Raw genomic sequence first — 10,249 nt, 5'->3', positions numbered from 1 at the left:
AATTATTAATTGTTTTTGTCCACACAGTCTATATTGTCCATAACAGAGTCTGTCTGTCTGTCTATCACGCTAGCAAAACAGTGGGTTAACTTCGCCAAAACAAGTTGTTTGACCTTTCACGGTCTCCGTAGTTCCCTTGCAGCGCGGGCACAGTGCGGCAGTTACGAGCGTTGAACATGAACGGAGACGCAGGGGAACCGTAGCTCTCTGAGAGAGCTGTGTGAACAGCTCTCAGAGCTCCGTATCTGATAGGGGAACAGGGCTCGACGTAGCAGCAGCAACTCGAGCACATTACTGCCCCCTATATGTCAGGAGGACAAATAACACCTTTTCTGTTCAAATTGCCAACCCACCACAGTGGCGGTGCGTTGATCAAATTCACCCGCCACTTCAAATATTTACCCGCATTTGGCGGGTGGCGGGTGCTAATTTCCACCCCTGGTTGTGAGGGGACAGGGGGCCTTGCTACTGAAGGACAGCACAGAGGCACTAATCATGGCAGCATGAGAGCAATACAGACTGGGGTCTATCATACCAGACAGGACCCAAGATGCAGGCTATGTAAAGATAACCCTGAGACAGTCCAGCACATAATAGCAGGATGTAAGATGCAGGCAGGCAAAGCATACATGGAACACCAAAACCAAATGGCTGGAATAGTGTACAGAAACATCTGTACAGAGTATGGACTGGAAGTCCCACAGTCAAAGTGGGAGACTCCACCTAAGGTCGTGGAGAATGGCAGGGCTAAGATACTGTGGGACTTCCAGATCCAGACTGACAAACAGGTGTTGACTAACCAACCAGACATTATGGTGATAGATAAGATACAGAATAAAGCAGTGGTGATAAATGTAGCAGTCCCAAGCGACTGTAACATCAGGAAGAAGGAGCATGAGAAGCTTGAGAAATACCAAGGGCTGAAAGAGGAAATAGAGAAGTTGTGGAGAGTCAAGGCCTCAGTGGTAATCAGGGCACTCGGTGCTGTGACCCCCAAACTGGAAGAGAGGCTCCAACAGATCCTTGAAGGGAAGTGGAACCGCCCATGTAGAACAAATAGGGCGAGATGGAAGTTTATATATATATATATATATATATATATATATATATATATATATATATATATATATATATATATAAATAATGTGTGTGTGCTTTTGGTTTACCTCGATGACCTTTGACCTCTGTAAACTTCCTGTCTTGGGCAGTATCTTCTACACTTTTGTTGTTCACTTTTGATGAAACACTAAAGTTTTCGTTGTTTCTGTTGCAGCTGAGGATGAAGGAGTGACCCCCGTGAAGCGGCGGAGGGTGAACAGTGAAGACGACAGAGCCGGAGAGGCCCCCCTCTGCATGGCCTCCACCTCCACCTCCTCCTCGGCTCTCCCTGGCTGCAGCGAGCTGAAACCCGACCACCAGGAGGCGCTAACGCCCACCAGCACCTCTGACACAGAGACACGGGACTCCTCCTCCCTGATAGACCCGGGCACGGAGCAGGACCCGCCCTCTCCTGACCCCACCCCCACCACCTCTGAAAACCTGGACTCCTCATTGAAAGAGGAGAAGATGGAGGCCTCCTCTTCATCGTCCTCCTCCTTTTCTTCCTCCTCCTCCTCCTCCCTACTGCAGGACGCAGGGGAGGGCTTTGTGCAGGGTGAGGAGCCTGAGGCGCAGCAGCTCGTGGGAGGGGCTGGAAAGCAGGTGGAGGCGCAGCTGGAGGGGAGTAGGGGTGAAGCGACATCTGCCTCAGAGGAGCTGAAGGAGGAGAAGGAGACAGGGTCCAAGACCAGAAGCAGCTCCACCCCACCCCTCTCAGAGGAGGCTGCCTTCCCATCAGCCCTTGGGTTGGTGGGGGAGGGCCCAGACGGCTGTGGCAGCCATACCTCCCCCTCACAGGTGTCCCCGCCTGACGTGTTGGACATGCTGTACAGGACTGTGGAAGCCACCATCGCCATAGTAACCAAACTGTCCATTAAAGGCCCACCCTCCTCATGATATCATCGACTTTAAGCCGCCATGAGATCTCTAAGAAGCTTTGTTTTGTTTTTTTTTAGTTTTTAAAGTTCTGCAGAGAGGGGCCGAAGGTTCTGCGGTTTCTGGGTTCCTCTCGTGTTTCTGTGCTGCTGTCCGTTGCCTTCTGCCGACGTTTTCTCTGTCGCCTCCTGCAGCTTCAGTGGTTCTCGCCGTGTCGTGTCGCGCTGATAAAACTGATGCCATACAAAGCCAACCAACTCATCCGACAAAGACCAGAAGTTGTTCAAGCTGCAGCACAGTTTTTTCAAAGGGCAAAAAAAAGCATTTTGTTTTTCTTTGTGTGCGTGTTTTATACGGAATTGAATTTGTTTTTTTGTTGGTTTTTTCCCCTTTTTTTTTAGGTTTGCTGTAACGGGGAAAGGTTTACACAACTTTTGTCTCCTCTGTATGTAATTTAATTTTATTGCATTTTTACTGTGTATAAAAATGGTCGTCCTCTGTGCCAGTTTTGTACTTTATGAACGAGGCAAAAGAAAGTTGCCTTGACTTTTTCTGTGGTTCAATTATCCAGAAAGTAAGTTTACCTGTAAATTAAGAGAACCACAAAAAACTTGATTCTGTAAAGAATCCTCTCTAGTTATTGCCTGAAGGTGTATATGAAAAAAAAAACTATAAAAATATATATAAATAACTTTATATATATATATCTATAAATATGAAAATATAAATATATAAAGTGGTGCTTTATTTGACTGTGGTTGAAATAAAGCCCCCATGTTGGACCAGCTGGAGCTTTTATTTTCTTTACTGAAGTACATTCCACAACCTATTGTTTATTTTTGCTTCTTCTGCTGTGTTCTGATTTTCTTCTGATTTTGTTTTAATAGAGATTAAATTAATAAAAACGGTTTTAATATGAAGTATGAGCTTAAATTGATCTGGAGGACTGGTTTGTTTTCTCTAAGAATAGAGAAGCGGAGAACAGGTTTTACTGTCAGTTTTCCTGCAGCTGCTGTGATTTCATGAAGCTGAATTTTGCTTCACATCATTTTCTTTTGGGAGTGTAATGTGCAGGACTCCTCGAGTTCCTCAAGCAGCTTGAGTAGAACTGAAGTACTTTTCGTTTTATTTTGCTCACTTCAGTGTGTTGGCGTTAATATTAATTTCATAAGTGTAACATTTGAACAAATTTTATACAATCTATGACCAAAAAAGAACTAGAAAGTAGAAAAACACCATATAAACCATCCTGGTTTTAGATTAAAAAAATAAATCACTTATGTTACAATTAAGTAGTTTCCTCAAATGAAACAAAATTAAGTTAAAACGGCAGCAATCTTACATATAAATGTATGTTTATTAAATATTTTAAATCATTGTTCAGTTTTTCTCCATTTACTGAAACACACCCAGTGTAAACAGAAATGAGATGATTTAAAACTTTACCAGGGTTGTAGAATGATGTCTTTAAACTTGACATTTTAAAACACTTGGCCTGTTTTTGCACTGACATTGAGTTTGCAAAGCAGAAACTAAATTCATAACAAACTTTTCTGTGGTAAAAGTTGAGTGTTTTTCATTCTGTGTTAACATAAAACATGAAATAACAAAAAATGTTCTTGAAGTTTCTGTTTGCTATCTGCTCCCTCACAAACAGAAACTGATCACAGCACAGCTGTTAACAACTGTGGAGTCGGGTGTTTCTGTCAGGCAGAGTCTAAATTTACATGATGTGGACGACAAAGGTCCTGATCTGCTAACTGAGGCCTGACAAGCAGGAAAACCTGAACTGAAAACACCTGGTAGTGTGGGTCCAGCTTGTTTCTGCTGCCCCTGCTGGCCTCAAATATCAGCTGAGTTCAGCTGTGGCCAAAGATGAAGGCCAATGTTTTTCACTTTGAAAGGTTATAAGGATAGATCAAACATCCCTTTTAATTGAATAAATTCAATACTAATTAATGTCTCACCTGTTGTAGATAGTTCTTTGAATGAATATTTTAAATGTAGGCTAGTCATTTTTGAACTGATGTCCGGTCATATACTTACCAATAATTAACTTTTCAGCCGTAGAGAACAGAGTAATAAAGAAAGAGGATAAAGGCCACCTACAGGCTAATGACTAATGCATTTTTTTAGGCAATTAAAACAGCTCTTAAGCAAAATTGTCATATTTGTGTGATTAAATGCTGTATTAGATCAAATTAAACTACACTTTTACATGACACTGTTTGTTCGGTTCATTGCTGTTCTCTCAACTGAACAACGTTTGTTTTACTACCAGGATGAATGTGTCCCGAGGAGTGCATCAGTCTGCCAGGAGTTCAGGAAACCTTTGGACTGACAAGGCCCATTTCTCTCAGGATGCCCATGAACAGGAGCAGAAACAAGAGACAGTCCTGCTGGAATCAACTCACTGGGACCCAGAGGTGGGGCAGGGAGGGACCCTCAAAAAGCCTGGAATGAAAAGGGTTTTAAAACTATAAACTAGAGATATTGATCAAGTGAGCTTTGGGCCCACCAAGATGGTTTATACAAAGGTCTCAGAATTTTGTTCAAAGCTCCTGCAGGTAACCAGCTGGACGCAGGATGCAGACACAGCTCTTGCTTTGGTTACACGGGAACTAGAGAGCTCTTACAAGTGACTCCGGCACCATGTACTCCCACAGCACCCCCCCACACACACACACACACACACAGAACACCTCGAGGCCTTCTTCACATCTACAAAACAGATGCAGACTGGAGAGTCAAACTCCCATGACCTCCTTAGCAACCTTGCAAGGATGAAGATCCTGTCCTCTGTACCCCCCACCTCTCACACAGTGACGGCTGGAGCTGGACACCAGCTTCTCCACAAACTGGAGAGGAGAAGTGGGGGAAGTGAAGTGAAGTGAAATTTATTTATATACCACTTTTCAGCAACAAGGCGACTGATGGATGACGGATAGAAGTTGGATGTTTATTATAGCTGTTTTTTTTATTAAAGAATTTTGTTTACAGTAATTGTTATTTTAATTCATGTCTGGGTTCATCACTTTTTTACATGCAACACATACATAGTTTACACAGTACTTACAGTTTCCTTTTTTGTTCCTGTTTTTTAAGGGTGCCAAAGCATAAGCCTTGCAGTACTTTTCTCTTATCATCGTTTGTTTCTGTCATAATCTTTGGTTTGGATTTCCTCCTACAGCTTTGGAGAACTCATACAAACAGTCCATGAAAACATGCAGCTCAATCTGGAAAAAGATGCTATGACCTCTGGCAGCTGTACTTCGTGCAGCGTAGACGAAACGACGCGTCACAGTGTGTCTCTCACTGCTGTGCTCGAACAAAATATCGTTTATGGAGCACCACTGTGCTGAATTATTCCATGTGAAGGAGAAGCATCAGCTGGATTTTGTGATGTCATGTTTTTGTTGCTGATCTCCCTGCCCTTCTTGTTGGTGGACAGTTGTTGTTGTTTACCACATCATTTGGAAAAAAAAAAAATCACAATTCAACAGCAAACAAAAAAGCTGCAATCCTCATTTTTTATAGGTGTTTCCAAAAGCCACTGACTCTGGAGATTTTTTCCTTTTTTCCCCAATTTATTTTTTTTTTTAGAACTCAAATCACAAACACGCTGACCCAGACTGGTCTAAATAAAGTGCAGGCCTCATCCTTGGAGGAAAAGCCACAGTGATTAGTGTTTGGTTTGGTTCCTTCAGTCTGTGCTGAAACATGACAGTAAAACATATCACCAAAGTAAGGGAGTCCAGCAGTTTTTAGATGGACACAACTCATTTTATTTATTCAAATACAAAATAAATTGACATCTAATGAATATATAATTACAGGTGCAAATTTGAGGCTATAAATAAAGCAGATTTTTACAGTTTAAGGACAGAAAAAAAAGTCAACCTTCAATAATTAAGAATCAGGGGACCATTCCTCCTGTTAAAACTCTGTAATTATAATGTATATAAGTATCAGAAATACTGCAAGGTGTTGTGAATACATCTGAGCTGAATAAAGGTGTAGTTATTGAGTGGTTTCTAATCACAAAGGTGAATCATTCTTTTGGTGGCCAGCACACTTTGACAGAACTCCAGTGTTCAGATTGGAAAGCAGAAGTGTGTCGTTCGTCTCTGTCACTCTTCCTACGCTCCTAAAACTTATAGTTGTCCTCGTCTATGCTTGCTCTCTCCTCGCTTTCTCGATTGCTACGCCCGGCTGTTCCTTTGTTTGTTGTCTGCTGCTCCTCTGCTGTGAAACCACGTGCTCCTTTGTTTGTCTGTAACATAGATCCCCGATCATATAAGAGTTTAAACTTTTTCCCTTCAAATATTTCTACTCAGCACTTGAGCTATTAGGCGTTTGTTTGGTTACCTGCGGAACAATTTCAGAGTTCCTCTTGGAAAAGTTCCTGAAACACAATAGGACATATCAGTTTTAAAGGGAAGCTTCTGGTGTAGATCTCTGAGGTTTTCAGGTTACTTACGTGTAATCTTCAGACTTCTGGCCCAGGTTAAAGCTCTCTGTGTCAGAACCATCTTTCTTGTTCATTTTGAACCTACCAACACAAAAATATCACTTTTTTAGTAGATATAGATTCCAAAAAGAATGAGGCCTTAGCTCGACGCTCTGAGCCCCTCTGTCTTAATCCAGTTTTTTTTTTTTAAATGTCTGGGTCAGGTTTTACCTAAATCAACACATAAAAGTACAGACAACTGACCATTCCGATGTCATCCTTTTAACAAAAACAGCTCAAATTTATATTAATTAAAGAAGACAAAGGGCTGAGGGCTGAAAGAGAGGGAGGTCATAAATCTGTGCAGCTCTACTCCCCGACATGACTGAAAAATAACTCCTAACTCTGTCCCCAATTATCATAAATTAACCTGTAGATAACAGACAATAAAAACAAAAAAACTTCACTACTAACCAAAATATTACTTATGTAACACAAATAATATCTAATAAACTCTAAAGTGACACACATTACTGAAATCTTACATAATAATTTACTAACCTATAAATTACTAAACAGTGTACAATATTATTACTGTTAGACAACTTTAAGTCAGTAAAGCTTTATGAAGCTTTATCACTCATGTTCCAGTAGGGGTCGGGGTTATAGTCTATGTTTGATAGTTATGTTTTATGTTCTTGATGCAGACATGAACTATTCTGAATCAGTATTAAAAGGTCAAAATTGATTATTATTTAATATTAATAATCATCATGAGAAGCACAAAAAGCTGAATACTGCAGTGTGGAAGAGGAGCACATGGATCGATGGCGCCGTGCACTCAAACACGACATACAAGCAGCTCCTTCTGCTCTGAAAGCCGGTGTTTGGAGGAACTTCGGCTTGAAGATGAGGCAAGAACCTGTCAGCCGTTGCTGCCACTTTCTAAAGGTAGTATCTCACTGGGCTGAGAATGCTGGCGACTAGCTGGCTTTCACAGCGGAGTCTCCAGAATTACTCAAAATGTTTGCGGGGGGGGTTGGTGGGGTTCTCAATAAATAAGAATTCTTTTAAAAAATCCTGGCCCAAATTTTCATTTTTAAAGCAAGCTCCAGTAGAATAAATCATGAACATCAGGGGCTTCTTCCAAAGTAAGTACAAAGTGAACCGAGGTGGGCGCAATGTGGGAAACAAATTATGTACATTGCTCGCCCAGTCAGAAACACTCAGAGTCCAATGAGACTGCAACTAAAAATGTGCCATATTACTCACAATTTTTACTAGTTTCCAACAATCCAGTGAGATACTACCTTTGGAGTCAGGATAGAGCATGATCATCCTGTTGAAGACACCTACACAGTCATTTCTACACTCTACAACGGGACCAAAAACAAAGGGGTGGAAACATTGAAGAAAGTGGGTCAGAGACTTCTTACGTGTGATGCAGGACATCCATCACCACAGGATTTTATGTCATTATACTCAGCTTTTTGGCTCCTTTTCTTGTTAATTTAGTTCCCTAAATCTTATTTGAATGACAACTGTTTTATACAGTAGTGTAGGGCAAAAATGATCTGAGACATTCTGTGCTCAGCATTTTATTTGAAGCATGATTATAGATGTATCTTGATGCTGATTTTATAATCACATAGCACCACTCTGAATCTCAATCCAATCAAATTGTAAGGTGCCTAAAGATTCCTACCTCTGCTGAGTTTGCCAATGATGGTTATGCAGGAGACAATAAGAAAAGCAACCAGTCTGAAATGCATCAGCCTCACCTGACGATCACAACAACAGAAACTATCAGTCCCAGGATGCTCAGGCCACACAGCACGCCCAGAGCAATGACTGCAGCCTGGTCCGAGGTGGAGCTTTGAGGTTGGATCACTATGTCAAAATGAAGCTCCTCTCCAAAGATCCGGAGCAGCTCTTCCTTCACAGTCTCTGACTCGCTCTGCAGTTTCCTGGAAGATCCAACAAAAGAGTCAAAACTTGGACCCCCCCCCACCGTACATTTAACACATCAGGTCATACAGAAGCCCTCAAAGTCTGAGAGACCACTTCAAATATTCTGTAACTCATGTACGATTTAAGGATTAAACACTTACTTTGTGACTTCCTCAGAAGAAACAGCTTCACCGTCTTTAATAGCAACAAAGCTGACCAAAGTCTTCACAGACCCCCTCGCCGTTCGGGAGTCTGTGGGTCCTTCGTTTGAGCTGGATACCTGGATGATGTTCACAGTCCATTTCAGAACTTTCCCTAAAGACCTGGGAGAAAGGAAATATACTGTCTTACTGCAGAAGTGATTGAAACACAACAAAATGTTCTCTGTGATTGACTAAACGCACTTCTCCAGCTCTGGAACCTTTTTTTCCACAATGTTAGCCGGCTGGTTCAGAGAGATGGTCGTCACGTCGCTGAAGCTCGCACTCCCTCGAACCTCAACCTGGAGAAGAACGTGAGGAAAATTCAAACTTTATTTATTTTTCTTCATTTATTTTATATTTAAGCTCCTAATGAACAAAATTACCAATGCAGAACACAAAGAGAGAGGCACTCTTGGCTTTCCACACTGAACTTTAGTCCAGACAGATTTCTCAGAAGTCTGTCTGAAAAGACTTAAGTAGTTGTTGTGTCTTGAATAGCGATTTGAAAATATTCACATTTTACAGACTTCATCTGATCCCTGAACATCTGGACATGGCACTGAAGAAGCACTGAAACAGCTTTATATAATATACCTGTAAGTATTTGGGGGTTAAATGAGCATCGTTGATCTGATTATTTCTTTTTCTTCTTCTTCTTCTTTTTCTTTCAGCTGTTCCCTTTTCAAGTGTCACCACAGCGAGTCATCCTCCTCCATCTAACTCTGTCTTCTGTGTCCTCTGTCCTCACTCTAACTACCTCCATGTCCTCTCTAACTGCATCCATATAGCTCTTCTTTGTATTTTTCCTGGCAGCTGCATCTCTAACATCCTTCTACCAATACACCCACTGTTCCTCCTCTGCACACGTCCAAACCAGCTCAGTCTGGCCTCTCTAACTTTATCTCCCAGTCCTTCAACCTGTGCTGTACCTCTGATGACCTCATTACTAATCCTGTCCATCCTTGTCCCTCCCAAGGAGAACCTCAACATCTTCAGCTCTGCCACTTCCAGTTCTGTCTCCTGTCTTTTTGTCAGTCCCACTGTCTCCAAACCATACAACATAGCTGCTCTCACCACTGTCTGTAAACCTTTCCTTTGACCTTTGCTGCCACCCTTTTGGTCACAAATCGATTTATAACTGTTTAAAATGAATATTTGCTTCTAATTCCTTGAACTATTCAAGTGTTTGCTTCAAATTGGATGCCAGTAAAACAGCATTGTTTTATTTTATGAGTCGCTCCTGTGAGCTGTTCTGATTTTCCCTAGATATCAAATGTGTTAAAGTTAGACAAATTTCCTTTTATTTTACTGTCTATTTTAATCATTTAAAAGACAAAAACTAAATATATTTACTTCATCCAGTTTCAGACCCTCACCTTCACTGTGGCCGTAGCAAAAAGCTGTCCGGGGTCTGTAGCTTTCACCTCCAAATGAACCGTCTCCCCTTCCAGACCTCCTGCTGACACCACGTACACCAAACCTGAGGCTGGATCAATGTCAAAAGAAGAGCCATCAGCTGTCAGACTGTAGACCAGCTGGCTGTTTTCTCCAACATCCGGGTCTGAAGCCTGCAGAAGAGCAGAAAGACAACCTCCTGAGCTCAGCTGAGTTCTTACAAATGCATACTTGCCAACATTTGGGAATGTCAATGTGGGACAACATAGTGTGAACC

The 10,249-nt window shown here is 41.7% G+C and overlaps 2 protein-coding genes across 5 annotated transcripts in view; one reads left to right on the top strand and one right to left on the bottom strand.

Moving 5' to 3' along the window:
* usp34 (ubiquitin specific peptidase 34) overlaps nt 1–3,351 on the top strand; it is a 68,274-nt gene extending 64,923 nt beyond the window's left edge. For 3 of the 4 annotated variants that reach the window (XM_017433760.3, XM_017433762.3, XM_017433759.3), the window contains one exon: nt 1,274–3,351. In XM_017433760.3, coding sequence (XP_017289249.1) covers nt 1,274–1,995 — 722 coding nt within the window. In that variant the 3' untranslated portion in view covers nt 1,996–3,351. The remainder of the gene's footprint in view (nt 1–1,273) is intronic. The other variant, XM_017433761.2, reaches the window with a different exon arrangement.
* Nucleotides 3,352–5,719: 2,368 nt separating this feature from the next.
* Nucleotides 5,720–10,249, bottom strand: part of LOC108246302 (cadherin-23) — a 26,904-nt gene continuing 22,374 nt past the window's right edge. Inside the window, exons 24-30 of the mRNA XM_017433766.3 lie at nt 9,954–10,145; nt 8,779–8,876; nt 8,536–8,697; nt 8,206–8,391; nt 6,455–6,526; nt 6,343–6,379; nt 5,720–6,247 (exon numbers count right to left, since the gene is read on the bottom strand). Of these exons, the coding sequence (XP_017289255.1) occupies nt 6,122–6,247; nt 6,343–6,379; nt 6,455–6,526; nt 8,206–8,391; nt 8,536–8,697; nt 8,779–8,876; nt 9,954–10,145 (873 nt within the window). The 3' untranslated portion in view covers nt 5,720–6,121. The remainder of the gene's footprint in view (nt 6,248–6,342; nt 6,380–6,454; nt 6,527–8,205; nt 8,392–8,535; nt 8,698–8,778; nt 8,877–9,953; nt 10,146–10,249) is intronic.

Source organism: Kryptolebias marmoratus, linkage group LG3 (genome assembly GCF_001649575.2).
Source record: "Kryptolebias marmoratus isolate JLee-2015 linkage group LG3, ASM164957v2, whole genome shotgun sequence".
Lineage (NCBI taxonomy): Eukaryota > Metazoa > Chordata > Actinopteri > Cyprinodontiformes > Rivulidae > Kryptolebias > Kryptolebias marmoratus.
This window is presented reverse-complemented; position numbering and strand designations above follow the sequence as displayed.